Source organism: Sphaeramia orbicularis, chromosome 7 (genome assembly GCF_902148855.1).
Source record: "Sphaeramia orbicularis chromosome 7, fSphaOr1.1, whole genome shotgun sequence".
Classification (NCBI taxonomy): domain Eukaryota; kingdom Metazoa; phylum Chordata; class Actinopteri; order Kurtiformes; family Apogonidae; genus Sphaeramia; species Sphaeramia orbicularis.
Genome location: NC_043963.1, coordinates 53238729 through 53256053, shown reverse-complemented (window position 1 = coordinate 53256053; position 17325 = coordinate 53238729). Strand labels below are relative to the sequence as shown.

The 17325-nt window shown below is 39.8% G+C and overlaps 1 protein-coding gene across 1 annotated transcript in view; it reads left to right on the top strand.

The window, feature by feature from the left end:
• LOC115422492 (protein kinase C zeta type-like) overlaps positions 1-17325 on the top strand; it is a 182454-nt gene that overhangs the window by 158781 nt on the left and 6348 nt on the right. Inside the window, exon 17 of the mRNA XM_030138838.1 lies at positions 15225-15340. Coding sequence (XP_029994698.1) covers positions 15225-15340 — 116 coding nt within the window. The remainder of the gene's footprint in view (positions 1-15224; positions 15341-17325) is intronic.

Genomic DNA, 17325 nt, shown 5'->3' with positions numbered 1-17325 from the left:
AATTGACCTGATGTCTCCACTTACTTCTTTTCTGTGGCAATAGCAGACAGAGGAGGTAGCAGTTCATTTTCAAAGTCACTACATAACACAAACACCTATGGACTGAACATATTTCAAAAAATCCAAGTAAAAATGGTTTTGTGTGGCAGGGCACCTTTACTGTGCAAATGCAGAAAGGCAAGAGGCCGAGTAATGCCTTCAATATAAACATGTACTAGTGGGTGATCCTTCTGGTGGTCAGATCAAGACATCCATCCCAAGAGTAGGACTCACAGTAGTGTGGCGACACTTTACAGTTGGTAATATACCTCAGAGAAGCATGGGAAATGGTGTCAGCCATTTTAAGACACTGAGCAGATGCATTCATGTACAAAATGTCTCCATAATCAAACACAGATGAAAAAAAAAGTTGGAGCATCAAGCTGCTTTTTTGCATCAAAAAATATTCTGAATGTGTCATGTAAACAGCATATTCCACTTGGAAATCCTGAATTAGGCCTTTTCCCAAATGGAGCATTTTCCAATTCCAACATGTAGGATATGCCGATAATACTCCATCTTTACGAGAATTTTTTGGACACAAATACAGCACATTCAGAAAATGAATCTAATTTTTGCAATTTACTGTAGGTTGTGACACAAGAAAAATTCCATATTTCTGGTCAGACGGAAAAACACACTACAACATAAACATTTTGACAGACAGTGTTACCAGATTCATAGATCTGAACAAATATTGAAAAGCCAACCTTTTCTAGAAGATGTTTGATGGAACAGGAGGCTCAATTCACACAGTAGGCTCAGCCAGCAGTAGAAAACTGGAAAAAATGTCATTTTAAATAGGGTATGAATAGCTGCGTATAAACAGGAGTACTAGAGGAATGTTCAGTTTTGTTCCACTTGTAAACAACATATTTGGAATATTGTCTTATTCAGAATTAGGGAATAAAGAGAGTATTTATGTGAATATTTATTTATGAGAAATACATGTAAAAATGTCATTGCTTATATCACCAATTTTATGTCCACTGCTGAAACGGACTTTCAACAAAGTAAAAAAGCATTGTTTATAGGAAATTCTTTTTTTTTTTTTTTTTTTTGGGGGGGGGGGGGTTTAAATAAAAATTACAGTAAAGTACAGTAAAAGTCATATTTCTGCTGGGGAACAAGATTGTTTTCCTTACTTTAAGACTGAAATACACTGCATGATCAAAACACAGGAAGAAGTAGAAAACCTTACCTTTTTTTTCCAACAAATATAAGCTAGATATGTGAGATGGAATTACAGATATGTTTCTAATCTGCAAGCATCCTCTGTGTCCTGAAAACATTCGGAAGTTAATCATCTTCCCCATTAGTTTTCAGTTATTAAGCTGTGTTTTAGACAATAATGTCCAGCATTGTCTACAGGATGAAAGAGGTTTACAGCTGTATGTTGGAAAGCATCCTAAAGCTACAGTTGTAGTTGTTTTTGTGTGTTGCACCACCTAAGTTGTAAATAAAGCTAATGGTAATGAGAATGTTATCACTTGTTTGTCCATGAATTAGCGTGATGGAACTTAAATGCAAAAGTTGCAAACCTGAGTAAAAAAAAAGTTCCAGAACATCAAAAAAAGGCATTTCAAACACAGGAACAATGAGCTGGAAGGTGGTTATCGGTGTTCCACTTAGCATAGAGCTTATGATTGGTGGAATGCGGGTGCATGTTGCCTCCTGACAGACAGGGGCTGACAGCTGATTTGGAGTTCGACTCTGCAACCTGTCAGTTCATTTAGAACTAATGTAACAACAACAAACACTGAATAAACACAGCACGCCCACATTTAATGCCAATCAGCTCTGAGTTGGGGCACAGCTGTCATTAGAAATTGTGATTTGCCTTTGTTAAACTTGATGCAAAGTGTCTGCTGTATATCAAGAGTTTCAACCGCGTACAGCAGAGAAGACACCCTGCTGTTTAAGATCCTAACAGACACATGATTGAGGTGAAGCCCTCTATGCGTGCGTGTTAAAAAATGAATGATATGGTTATAGACGTTGTGTGTAGACTACTGCTGTGTAGCGGAACACCCACCCCCCGAGAAACAAGGCAAATAAAAGTGAATTCCTAATCACACGCACCAACAGAAAGCTTTGCGCTGTGTGTATGTTGCGGTTGGAGGTTGTTAGTGATGCCACTGGTCTGATGCACGCAATTATTTGAAACCCACTTGAAAGCAGAATACAGGTCATTCATATTAATGTCTTTTTACAGTGCAGTAGTCTGTCTTTGTATAAGTCAAGTGCACTCTAGTAGGGTCTGTTTAAGGGATGCCAGTGAGAGATCACTGCAGGGCAGAATACTGACTCTTCATAGGTTCTCGGCTTCTTAGGTCTGGCTTTTAGAAGCAGCCGGTAATTAAGTCTATAATTTGTATGGTGCTATAGGTAGTTATAAGCCCTATTCACACGGGCCTAGTGCAGTAGAACCTCGCAGTACGAGTTTAATTCATTTTGTGGTCGAGCTTGTTTTGTGGTGTACTAATTATACAAATCAGTTTTCACTATTGAAATTAACTGGAGTGTAATTAATCTGTTCCAGCCCCAAAAACCATCCAGAAATCCTTTTTTCAAGGTTTTTAAAACAGAAAAAGTGCAGTTAGAAAGAAAATATGTATAAAAACAATGCAAAGTAAAGAAACTGGTTTTATTAACTTAAGTACTACTCGGATTAGATTAGTTTTACATGGGTACGTAGGCTAATGCCACCTTACCACAGGGCATTGGTAATATTAATGGCCAATTCATATGGGATAAGAAATATCAGTAAAACTACCACAAATGGGAAGGGTAAATCCATTCATACACCGCCGTCCCCTCCTGTCGTCATGTGTGTTGCTTACTGTTATCACTGCCAAGAATATTAATGTTGTCCATCAACTGGATGATTAAGCTACTAACATTTTCTTTATTGCCACATAGCCCTGCTACGTTGCTTAGCTTACCAAAAGCAATCAGAAGTCCTGTGCCTCCAACAAGTGCTTTCAACCTTCTTTTGCTTCTGAATCATGGTTGTCGTACCCCAATTCTGACAGTACACGAGGTTTCACATGCACTTGTCCGACTACCTACTGGAAAACTGAGTACTTCTTCAAGAGCCTCCATGCTTGAAAATCTGTGAAAAACCACTTGTAAACAGAATATGATGGAATATCTTTTGTCGACACAATCTGAACGTACTTCTGTTTTGACAGACTTCAAATAACAGCACTTCCTGAAATTACTTAAAGCGTTTTCTCTTAGAAATTATCAACTTTGTTATGACTTTCTTTTACTATTAACAATAAATAATGCATTCTCTGGTGATGAACCACTGGACTGAACTGCGTGGTTAAGTTAAATACAACATATATAAAAGCCTTGTTACCACAGTACTTTAGCAGACGTTAACACTAATGCTAATTTATGATGAGATAAAATGCAGTTTCAGTTTCCTTATTGTTGTTGTGTCCCTCATGGGACAATTAGGTGGGATGGTGGGTTGTATAGAGACATGAAAGAGGAAGAAAACAATTGTCAGAGTGTGTTAATGAGTGCTGCCACAGCCTGTGAAGTACTCACCAAAGGCGAACTGGGGAAAGATATCAAAGCAGAGAGAAATCCTGAGCCCAACGACAAAGCTCCCATGTAGTGCACAGGGAAAACAAGTTGACAAAGCTGTGAGAGGTGGAGAAGCGACGCACTCTACCCTCAAACTAGAAACCTGTCTCCAGACCTGACAGGCCTGGCATGCCACTACTGTTGTTAGCACATATTAATATTCATCAGACAGATCCTGAGGGAGCTCTGAGTTTTCTCTCTGAAGAGATGACACATTTGAATATCATTTACCTGCCGCCCTGCTTTATTCCCTCTCCAAACGCACAGTTCTTTACTGAAAGAGAACTGTCAAGTTGATGAGCATTGAAAAGAAATTGATGGAAGCAGGAGAACCAAAATTCTACAACTATGAGGTATATGTTATTGACACTGAAGCCACTTTCAGACCAATCCAGTGAATGGAACCATTTCATTCATTTGAACAGGGCTCATCAGCCCAGAACAAACTGGAACAAAACCTGAGTGACTGCTCCATTAATAATACTAAAAGCTGTAGCAATGTTGTTTATTAGCACATAGGCCTTATTTTTTACGTCTATAAGGGGGCTTCAAAAAGTTTATGGAAAAAGGACAGTTGGAAATACGGTTTAAGTTATGATGTTAATTTTCAACATGTGCTCCATTGGGGTCAATACACTTCTGCAAGCGTTGATACCAGCCTTTAAGTCCATGACATCCTCTTGACAGTGCCTGAGTTGTGTTTTCAGATAGTATGAGATATTTAAAGAAAAGAAAAAGGTTCTTGTGTTGACAGGACTTTTCTTTCATTTATTTATTCATAGTACAAATGAGGAAAACCTGCAGCATTGAAAAATCAATCAACCAAACTAAAGTTATCTCATGACACTTGACATATAGAGCCGAATGAATGTGAATGAAATGAGACCGATATTCTGTCAATCCCCTCAGATTCTCTTTGCAAAAATAGGGCAGTATACATATTTTGCCCATATTTGACCACTGCAGGTTCCAGAAAATGAAGGTGGTGATGCCAGAATATCCAAACTTTCCCCTTTGTCAGTTGTTGAAAGCTGAGAACATCCAAATTGGGATGTTTGTTTTTGTGTGATTTTTCAGTTTTATGACACGACACAGCAGAACATTTTGAAAAATGAAACTCACAGTGAAGTAAAAGATCCTGGCCTCTCTGACAATGCCCTTATTCTTTTTTGGTGATTTGCTTCTGTGCTGCTGTGGAGGATGATGGAGAAACAACAAGAGAGCTGAAGTACCACTTGTGTGTGATTAAACGACGCATTGGTGGAGCACATGGAAAGGGTGTGATGCACAGCTTTGTAGGGGCTGACTGTTTGCTACAGATCGAGTCTGTTTTTTTTAAATTATTTTTATTAACCTTTATTTAACCAGGAAAAGAGATTAAAAATATCTTTTGCAAGTGTCCTGGCCAAGACAGCAGCAGCAGAAGTCACAGACAATAGACTTCATCCATCCATCCACACTAAAAATGTACATAAAACACATACTAAAACTCCAGATTGATCTCATAAAATGGCATTGGATGGCACACCAGTAATGGCATTTGCCGTGCTATACGAATGCATTTTCAACTGTTCGCGTGTTATTCAAGGCCATTTGATCGTGTGTCAAATGACGCCAAGATCTCCGGTTCACATAACCCTAACCACTAATTCAAACCCTACCCCTCAGTGAGCGGTATTTGACGCATCGATTCATGTTGGACAGGGGTCTAATAATGGCATGAACATACACACGGAAAGCTTATAATGCATACAGATAACATGCCAATTTAAAGTGGTGTGTATATTTACACACGTCATGAGATTACATTGAAAACTCGAAACCCATACATAAAACACTAAACTAAAACCATACATACAAAACACCATCAATAAGTGGTGCCAGGCACAACAAACCCTGCCCCTCGCACATATTGTAGCTTTTCTTGGCATCGATCCAGCTGATGTCATCATGTCTATGTATGTGCCCATGTCAGCATATCAATTACCTCTATATATGTGCCAAGTTTGAAGTAAATTGAAACAAAATCGATGTTTTTATAGACATTTCAAATTTTGCCCATTATAAGAAAATGAAAAAAAATAAATTTAATAAAATGGATTAATTAAAATAAAAAATTGGAACTTTGACCTACTTTTCCCAAAATGTAATCACATCTATTCTGGGTCACTGGTAATCTATAAACTCAATGGGATCTATGCACAGCCCCTCTACTTCCTGAGCCCATTTGATATGAATTCAACTAGAGCTGCAATGATGATGATCCCGGTGAGGAAGCAGCTGTTCATCCATGCAGGTGTCATCGCTGTGGTTGAATGTCGGGGGAGTCACCCCGTCCACCTGTCCACACCTGTCCGTAGGCTGCTGGTTTGTCTGCACTGCGATACCGCAGCCAGGATAGCCAGTCATCGAACCGGATCGTGGCGTTGATGGGTTAGAATCACTGTAGGGGCATGGTGGAGTGAAACCCAGACCAGCCCACCCGTTTGTCCCACATGCTGCAGATTGCCTTGTTGTAGGAGCGGTACACCCCCGCTGGCAGGACAAGGCCCAAATACACACTCATATGCGTATCGGTCCTGTCCCGGACGGAGCGTTTCCATGGAGGTTGGTCTAGTCCTCGGTCATCTGGACTATCTGGTCAGTGAGACAGAAGCTGAAAACATCCTTCAGGCTCTTGATCCGGGCCACAGCATATAAGGTGGGTCCCGTGGTCACCCCGGTGGTGGAGGGGGCACACTGCATCTCCCCTCTCCTGGTGATCCATCCCCTGTGTGAACCTCCTCCATGAGAAAATCTTGCTCCATTGTGTCAGGTAGTGATGCAAAGTCAGATATGCCCATTTCTTCTAAACTGGCCCTCTTCAGATCCGCCTTTGTAAACACATTCAGGTTTTGCTTTTGTTCATGTGCCTTTGAAGCACTGGTAAATGACCCCCATTCTTGTTCCTCAGTGCTGTGTAATACTTGTGTGTATGGGGCTCTCTGCAGGTTTCTGCCCAATGTGTTTTCACAATAATAAAAAAGCAGAGGGATTTTTGATCTTTTGTTAAAAAATCTACACATGAAATGAAGTGACTGAACAGCAGTGCACTCTGAATGCTTCATGCGCTTTTTACACATAAGGGCACAAAGTCATAGAAAGTCATATGCATGTGCACACATGTAATAGTATTGTTTAAAAATGAAGAAAAAAAAAATCAGATTTCTCAATTAATCACTGAAATATTCAGCAGAATACTCAACTCCCAAAAGAGCTGATAACTGCAGCCTTAAATTCAACTAATAGTTTTGGTGCTAGAATGTTAACAAACAAACAAACAAACCGAACCAAAATAACCCCTTGCCTCCCCTTTGGGGGGTTGTAATAATTTAAAAGGTACTAAAGTACACTACCAGTCAAAACTTTGGACACACGTTCTCATTTAAATGACATGAGATGGACTGCAGATGGCCAACAAGTGCTCAGCATCACTGGGAACTCCTTCAAGAGTGTTGGAAAACATTTCAGATGACTACCTCATGAAGCTCATCGAGAGAATGCCAAGAATGTGCAAAGCAGTAATCAAAGCAAAGGGTGGGTAGAAGAATCTAAAATATAAAATGTTTTGAGTTATGCCACACTTTTTTTAAGTACATAATTCCATATGTGCTCATTCATAGTTTTGATTCCTTCAGTGAGAATCTACAATGTAAGTAGTCATAAAAATAAAGAAAAACCAGGCGAGTCCAAACTATTGACTGGTAGTGTGTACAACTATGTTGCTTAAAAGTACCTCAAAGCAGAACCTGATTCAATCAATTACAAAACCACCTACACTCAGATTTATCCTGTTCCCATTCATTTAAAATGACTTTGAATGTTTGTCGCATTGTCCAGTCCAGTCCTGTCCTGAAAGTGTGCTCATCACTGGAACGCAGAGACACACACACACACAAATCCATATTATGACAGGTGCTATGATGTGAGAAGCCGTGGATGGCCTGTGCAGCCCTGGCGCTCACATACCTCTTTCATGTGCCCCTCTGGCCTCGGGGGCCACTTCCTGCACGCGAGTATGTGTACGGAGAACGCAGCGCTCGTTCCTGGCCTTCAGTGCACTTCATTACCACCACACAGATTTTCAGCCTGCCCAACACACATCAGAGAGACTGGGGAAAGTAGTAGGAGAGAGGAGAGGAGTGTGAAAAGATAAAGAATTGACAATGAGTAAGAAGGAGACCGCAATGGAGCCGAGATATGAGGGGGTGAAACTGACAGAGGAGTGTATGTAGGCGCTGAAAAAGCTGCAAGAGAAATTAGCAAACAGAGATAGAGGGGAGGTAGTCCAATTTGACGGAGATGGAGTGGTAGAAAGGGATACAAAGACAGAAAGTGAGAGTTGTATTGTGTTTTTGTTTGTTTGAAGCTATTCTCACTTTGAACCAATAACACTAATGAAGCATGGAGGCAGCAGGGGGAACCAAAAGCTTTGTAGGAACTAAACACACCCGCAACAAACAACTAACAAACATGTTGGGGAAGTAGGAAGCAAGTTGGGAGTGTTTTTTTAAGACAAGAAAGTGTTGAGGTGCAATTACAATATTCACGGATAATTTTATTTGTCAGTGTTTTACCAGTGTTAGCAACGTATGTAATGTTGAGCATAAAGGCTCATTTATGCTCAACATTAAATACGCATGGGTATATGGACGGAGCGTTCTGTCCGTGTTTATATTCCTGTTTGTCTTGTGCGACAGGGCTCGTGACTGCGACTGAATTACGGTCGCATGCGCCTGAGAATTTCGGTAGTGCGACTGTTTTTGAGATTACGATCGCACGGTGCGCCAATAAAAAAATGAGCGAAAATTAATACGTGCGCCTAGAATAATGGCTGCAGAAGTAACTCGTCAGCTGAAAATAAACAAGCTCCACGTCCCGCTGACTGAAGCGGAAAATCTAGTCCCCGCCCCTCGCATGCGCAGGCGGCATAAACAAAGGGATCGAATAACTCCACCGACGTTTGAAACAATCTCCCGCCAAACCCGGTTAGTAGCGCGGGCGTTGTTCCAAGTATTTTCCCATGACGTAATGTATCCTGCAAGTCAGATGATCATGTTGCGCGAATCAACTTGCTACACGATCAGCTGACCGTAACCAGCGAATCGAGGGGCTAATGAATAAACAACAAGCGGTATCCAGACGTGTACATGATTCGTCAAAAATTTCTGCGAGCCTGTGGGCGTTGTTTGTGTAAACAGGGAAGATGAAGCGCTCTATTTCTGATTATTTTTTGATGGCTTCTGTTTCAAAAGATTCGTCTTTCTTCTCCAAGAACCAACTAAAGTATATACCACACATTGACAATTGTTTTGCACCTGTGTCAATGTAAGCTTTTTCTTTCATACTCTATTCAAATACTTTATTCTAGGTTGTTAACATTGCTTAAATACATATAGGAATATTACTTAGTATGGCCAAGAGTTTTGCTTGTTCTCCAAATTTTTTATATAATAGTGGTGCGCCTAGATTTTAGCCTGTGCTCCTAACTTTTTAGGGTTAGGAGCACAGTGCTCCTAGGTCAAAAAGTTAATTTTGAGCCCTGTGCGAGCTTGCGAATATGAACCCAAATGGAGGAAACGGAGCAGTAACACTGGAAATTGTGGGGACAGGTTTGAGAATTGAAAATTATTTCTAGAAAGGGTGGAAGTTTTCGAAAAGCAACTGCATGAGTTGGTGAAAAACTACCGAAACATTTTCCGACAACTAGCATTTTCAATATCAACATTCTTAATACAGCGACTCGTCCAGTGTGTACCCGGCCTTCGCCCGTAGGTAGGTGGGATAGACTCCAGCACCCTCTGCGACACTAGTGAGGATAAGGCGGGTTCAGAAGATAAATGAATAAATGAACATTAGTAACACCTCCTCTGTCACTGCCATGTTTGTAGTTATTGACTCTTTCCTTCTCTCTTAAACCTCTACTCTTCTTCTTAGTATGTAGTCAGTCTGTTCATTCAGAGCGGCGCCCTCTGGTGGGCTGATTGCCACACACTCATTCCAACACAATGGACACATGGAAGTATAAAGGCAGTGACACTGGAACTTTTGAAACTGACGTACATACTGACATACATAAAGTGATCATAAATGGGCCTTACAACCTCAGCACTTCCACCACTGCTTTAGATTAAAAGTCATTTAGTGTTTCACTGGATAGAAACCATTTACTTCTTAAGATGGATATTATTGAGAAATGTATTATCCTGTGACAAAACTAGGCTAAGACATAAGCAAATATGTTCTCTGAATGTGACTGAAATCCAACAACACCACTTTAGATTATTAATTAGAGCAACACAGTGTTGAGGACAGTATGAGTACATCGATTTTTTGTTTTGTTTTGTTTTGTTTAATTAAAGTGATAGAGGTGTTCAGTGTGACTAAGTGGCGCCAGGCACCAGGAGTTTATCTGACTTTGTTTTTGCCAAGTCTGTATTTGGGGACCAGCCTGTAGTTGGTCATGCCGCCGCACCCTGGTCATTATCTGAGACAAACCCAGTCTCTGATTGAGGAAATATACTGAGCAAATACTTATGTAATGGTAATGAAATGTTTTGAGTAGGGGTTGTAAACATGGTGTGAACTGTGTCCTATTAGGGTAAAGACACATTAGCAGCACAGATTCAGAGATACCAAAGTCAGAGGTGGACATGGAGCTGTTGTAGTTTCTCTTTGTTTTTTGTTTTGTCCATCTGTTCTCAAACACTGGCTCGGGATCCAAAGATGGGTCACTACAGATTTTGTTTGGATGATGAAATACATTTTTGTACTCAATGTTTGTATTTTTCTGATGATTTTACATGTAAAATTGGTCCATAAAGGACTAGTGTGCATAGTTTTAGGACTAGAGTGCACAGTTTTACAGATGAAGACAAAATAAGTTATCACAACATAAAAGCACTTATATTTGAAAGCTAATGGGGAACCATCATCTTTGAAGAAAATGCCTTTGGAAAATAATCTTAAATGTAGGAAATTGTGGGAGAAGATGACTCGATCTTTTGTTGAATTCAGAATGTAATAAATCAACATTAGAAATCACGGTTATGTTTAATAGTGAAAGTCACAGCTGTGTGTTATTCAGTTATTTCAGAGAGTTTGATAGGGGCAGGAAAATATAGAGGAGGAAGAAAACGACACACCCAGTGCATGATGGGTCATTAGTGATGCCTTTCAGTTGGATTCAAGGATGTGCAGACCTTTGTTACTGTAATCGCTGTAGCTACACATGCAAAGGGCATTTAAGTCTGAAAAACATTTCCAGTGGCTCATTTACACTGTGGTATTAAAATACTAAATGAAAGCTGAGAGCCAGACACTCCAAGAAGTTTGATGTGAGCAGATTTTTATAGCATTAATAGATTTCAGAGGAAGAAAAAAAACCCACACAAAACAACAGGGAGATCAACCCTTTGTACCTGTGGTGTGTGCCCGTCTGATGTTCTCAGAAAATGTCCTCAGAGTGCATTTGAACAGGATGAGGGACTGATGTGAAACCATGGAAACAAACCAGACAAAAACTCTCCGGGCTGAATCACTCAGGCGCAATTACTCTGCAGCCTCCACTTTTGCCATTCCATTCCTCTTTTTTTTTCCCTTTTTCAGTCATGTCTTCATTGCCTCTGAGAAATGTAGTAACAGGGTGCCTGGATCTGACCATGTTGATGACAGCGATGGGATGTATTTCAGATACAGAAACAGACACATCCACAGAGAGAGACTATATGAGATTAATGTGAGGCTGCAGTTATTGTATAGATCAGGGGTGTCAAACATACGGCCCACGGGCCAAAACCGGCCCACCAAAGGGTCCAGTCCGGGTTGTGGAATGAACTTGTAAAAAGCAAAAATGATCCTGATGATATTAACAATCAAGGCTATCACAATCATTTTAGCTCAGGGTCCACATATAGACTAATTCAATGTCAAGTGGGTCGGACCACCAAATATAACATAATAATCCATAAATAAGGACAACTCCAAAATTTTCTCTATATTTTAGAGTGAAGTAACATTACATTATACAAATACTTGCATCTACAAACTAGTTTTTAAAAAATGGGAATAATATGAACAACCTGAAATTTCTTGAGGAAAGTTGCAGTTGTAACAGAATTCTGCCATGTAAACATCATGTATCATTTAAACATTTGCATTACGGGGAGAAGTGGGTCTACAAATGCACAAAACATTTTATAACAGGCAGAATATTATTAAAATTGCACTTATTTCTCTTAAGACATGTCAGGTTGTTCATTTTTGTGCTGGTTATTCATATTTTTTGTGAAAGGTTGGTTTGTAAATATAAACATTTTGATTTCATTTTCCTTTTTTACAATAAAACAAAGAGCAAATTTTGAAGTTGTCATTATTTATAGATAACCAGGGACCTCTCTGCAGCTGTTTTCAGACCGACAGAGAACCATGCCAGTGCCGGTTCCCACCAATCTCGAACCGGCTAACATGTTCACACTGAAAATCAGAGCATTCGGGAACCAAAAATTTGGTTCCCGGTGGCCACAAAGTAAAACTTGGTTTTCTAAGCAAACTGTGACAACATGAGTGGACGTCACCAGGTTGATCCGTGTTCGCCTGCTGACGTTCCACCTCTGGATTCGGTGTTGCCACCTTCTTCTCAACAGCAGAAGTTGTAGCATGGCTTGGTGCAGATAAATAATGATCTGCATTAAGAGTACAAATGCTTGCAGGTAGTCGATGATGCGATCCATAGAACTGTTGTTATTTTCTCTACCGTGAACACATCCACATTTGTATGGCTGTGTTTTTTTTTTTTTTTTGTGGTGGCAAAGCAACAGCCTCTATCAATGATGCATCATGGGCTCGCATAATGGAATGAACATGGGCCGTTCAGAGGCAACCACTTCAGTTCCCAGCATGGGTGTGGGAACCGGCTCCGACACCGGGCTGGCCGGTCTGAAAACAGCTTGAGGGAAGTTTGCATGTTTTCCCTGTGTTTGTGTGGCTCCTCTCCAGGTACTCCGGCGTCCTCCCACCGTCCAAAGACATGCACTGATAGGTTAAGGGGTCAACCTAAAACTGCCCATAGGTATGAATGTGAGAGTGATTGGGTGTTCGTCCCGCCCTGTGATGAACTGGCGACTTGTCCAGGTTGAACCCCGCCTTTGCCCATAGGTAGTGGGGATAGGCTCCAGCACCCCCTGCGACCCTAGTGAGGATAAAGTGGGTTCAGAAGATGACTGAATGAATGAATTATTTATAGATTATTATGTTATTATTTACTGGTCTGACCCACTTGAGATCAGATTAGGTTGTATTTGAACTAAAATGAGTTTGACAGCCCTGGTCTGGATGCTGTCCACATCGACCAAATAGAAAAACACCAACAATGTAAATTAGCACAACAGTTGTCCTCCCCAGCTCTTCATCCCATGACTACTGGTTCCTCCTCCTGAAATAGACCTCCTTTTAGAATAACAGATACTGCAGTTTTCTAAAACATCGGGTCACTTCAGGTTTTAGTAATCACAATTAAAAAAAATGTAGCTTTGGTTGAGGACTATTTACAGTAGCTTATTAATCCCCATTCTGTGCTTTAAGTTTTTGTGCAGTAAGGCAGTGTTTAATATCGTACTGAATCAAAAATAACCTCCAGCATGTGCTCTTCACAATGAAGGAACATCTCTCTCAAACAGGGTTCGTATGGAGTTAACAAGGTCTGTGACTATGACTACATGGGGGAAAAAAATACTGAAAATGAAATTCTTTGTTAATGGTTCCTATTTAAACATTAACAAAGAGATGTTATTTGATTAACTATTTGAGAAGATTTCCTAAGTTTACTTTTTTTGACACAACAAATATCTTGTCCACCTTTATAGGATACATGTATGTCAAGTGTTTGCTCCCGGAGGATTCTGTTGGGTTTCTGTAAATTGGCTTAGAGTCTGGTTTTGACCAACTCTATATGTAAAGTGTCATGAGATAACTTTTGTTATGATTTGGCAGTATATAAATAAAATTTGATTTGATGTATGTACTGGTCATGTTTAACTACAAATAGAGAGTTGTAGCTCGTGGAGATAAGAAGCTATTGTTGCCTACAAATGTGACTGATTTGAGTCCCACATGTTGTGTTTTATGTAGATTTGTTCAATAAATGAAGCTGTAAACACATGGGTTGATAAGAACCACAAAGAGGTACATGTGATACAAAAAAAAAAAAAAACCCTGATAATTTCATCTTTGCCATGAAGTGATAAATGACATATTGCTGTCATGCTATAAGAAATTATAGAATCAGGTGGTTCCATAGTTCCTGATGGTCCATCAATTATATCTCCAATATCTATTACTAGAAATCATCATGGTGATTTTAGGTCTATTTATGATTGTTGAAAAAGCTGCATGCGGTAAATGTAGGGCCTGCGACTGTAAATCTGCATGAAGGTTTCACAAATATAACTGGACCAGGCTGTAGAGCAGGAGTATGCCCTGTTATGACACTGACAGAAACATAGAGCTGGGTTAACCTGAACAAACCCATCTTAAAAGGTACCTGTAGAGAATATTTATTGTTACCTATCTCAAAAGATCACATACAGGTAGAATACTAGCAGTTCCATCAGGTAACTTACATTACAGCCTGATGTCAATTACGCAGGAGTACTAAGTCACTGCTCCATCAGTCAGGCATGGTCAGCGACATGTCGCCTCCTTCATGGGCTGTTTCAGCACGTAGTGACGCAGACTCATTGTATTGTCTGATCACCTGGGCTGAGGTGGACTGGTCACTGACACACTATCGTTCAGTGCTGGGTTGAATCTCTAGGACAATGGTGGAGTGTAAAGCTTACAGCTGCACAAACAGCAAGCACCAACTCGTGCTTTGCACTCAGTCGTGTTCACTGACTGCTGTTTGTTTACATTCATCACCTGGAAACAACAATGGTACGTCACTTACAGCTGGCAATGGCTGCTCCCCATTGGTTCTGCCCCTGCCCATAATTCACATAATGAAACGGTCCTGTGTGGTGCATTTATGGTGATATTTTTACTGAATTTGCACCTCTCTTGCTTATACGTAATATATAAAGTACAATTAATGTCGTAAGCATGACCAGTACAGGTACACTTTAATATTCCAATGTGAGCAGAGGAAAAAGACCTGATACTGAAACCATAATGTTCCACCAGTGGACTTATATTAGAAAAATGGATTCTTAATCATTTTCAAATATATGTATGTATATATCTAAATATTACATTAGATCTGTGGGTCAAAATGGCTCAATTTGATTTGGCGGTTCAAAGACGAACCTGCAACAACAGGTTTTGGTGTGAGTTTAGACCACCTGAGTACAGCTCCATCTTTCTCTTCCTTGTTTTGTGCTTATATTCATCAGTAGTAGCTGCTGTTTTTTAAAGTCCAGATTGGAAATCACTGGTTTGTTACTGTACATTTACAGAATTTGAAAAACAAGAGATTGGGTGTTTTTTTGTACTTCCCTTTATTCTTGAGTAAATACAGTTGTATATATTTGTATGTGTTTCTTTCCCTGCAGCTGGAGAAGAAAGAGGTGACGCCACCCTTCAAACCTCAAATCTCAGATGACTATGGCCTCGAAAACTTCGATACACAATTTACTAATGAACCAGTACAGCTCACACCAGATGACGAGTAAGTATTGCTTGATAAACTCATCACTGCTATCATTAAAGTCACTCCTGTGTGAATAATTGACAGCACTTGTTGTGTATCAGCGAAGCACTCTCTGCATCAATGAAAATCAGTTCACAGAGGTTTGAGATTGCCTTTAAATAATTCACTTCTGCACCGATCAATTCTGCATTTGTGAATTTTCAAGCTGCTGCTTAAAGATATCTGTGACAAAAATAAATTATTACTCAATTCTGCAAGTTTGTGCCAGTGACAGATAAGGTCTAAATAATATAAAAATCTTCTTAAAATGTCATGATAAGTTACTGAAGTCAAACAGATATTCAAATTTCAACATAGAGGATGATAACACACCCATTTGATCTGGTTTACACTTTTAAGAAGAAAGCTGTCATATGTAATTGAAACAGTATTAAGCTTAAGGCAATCGTTAATCATAGTATTAGATGAATTGTCATGACATTTGATCATTAGTATGAAGGATGCCCCTAAATTGACATAAGCACTTGATTCCATAATAGAATCAGTAACCGAACAACTTGAGAAAAGTTCAAAAGAGATTAGAGCTGCAAGTGGTGATGACTGAGCCCTCGCACCTTCCCACAGTCTGATGTTTTTAATATTTAAAGAACACCTTCTCTAGTGCCCTGACCACACCAACATGGATATTTTCCTAAGTAGACACTGTCTTCCTGTTTTTAAAAAATACATATTCTGTCCGCACGACCTTTGTTTTAGTAAATATCTCCACATGACACCCCAAAAATGACTTCAGACTGGTCCAAATGTGCATTAAACCATAGCTGGTGTTGTTTGACCTGTGGACACCATGGATAATTTTGGATGAAGCAGAAGCAGAGGCTTTAATCTGTCATGAAGGTCAGCAGCCACAAGTTCACTTCTAAATGTAAGTTACCAAAAGTGTTGGTTGTGGTTGTGGAAGTGTATTCTTTAAAATGATGTGGATTTGTCCATCACGCTGGTCCGGTCCACCTCCCAAAGGTATCAGTGCTAACCTCGATCCACTGCAGATCATACGTTGATTTATACACCTGATTTGATGCTTCAGGTACAGCTTCATTACACAAAGAAATAACAGACATGAGCTGCTCATGTCTGTTATTACCTCCGCCAAGTGAAACAGTGGAGGTTGTTTTCATCGGGGTTTGACTGCCTGTTTGTCTGTTAGCAAGATAACTCAAAAAGTCATGGACGGATTTTCATGAACTTGTCAGGAAATATTGATACTGGCACATAGCAAATGATAAAATTTTGGTGGTGGGGTGGAGGGGCTGATCTGCCTTGGCGGAGGTCTGCGCTCTCAGAGTACTTTTCTAGATTTATTATTATTATTTTTATTATGCTCATGATGAGCATAATGGTGTGATGCCATTCTTTTCCAATCTATCAATTTTCCCTGAACACACAGACACACACAAACTAGAGTTTCCAAATATCTACACTTTGTAAAGTGTTCTTAAAAATCTCAAGTTTTGAAACCAAAAATCATATATGTGTGGATTATGTCACTCACAGTGGTGTATGAATGCATATTAATGTTAGTGGTGGTTGGAGGGGCCGTTTGGCGTGAATTGGTAGCCACGTTTTCATCAGCCTGCCCCAGGGCAGCTGTGGATACAAACGTAGTTTACCACCACCAGAGTGTGAAAGTGAGAGCAAATGAATAATGGATCAATAATGTAAAGCACTACAGAAATCTAATCCATCACAATCGTTGCACTTCTGGTCACATGACATGGGGTGGGGGTGGGGGGTTCAGTACAAAACCTTGAAGTAAGCTACTCTATAAGATTCAGACGTGACACAGGTGCTTTTATTTCACACTTATTGATTATATTGATACTTTATTAAAGTAATCGATCCTCAAATGAGTAGTATGTGAGTATTATACTGATACCACAGAATCAATATGCCCACCACTAAGAGCAGATTAGATTAACCCTGGCAACACAGACTGAATCTGA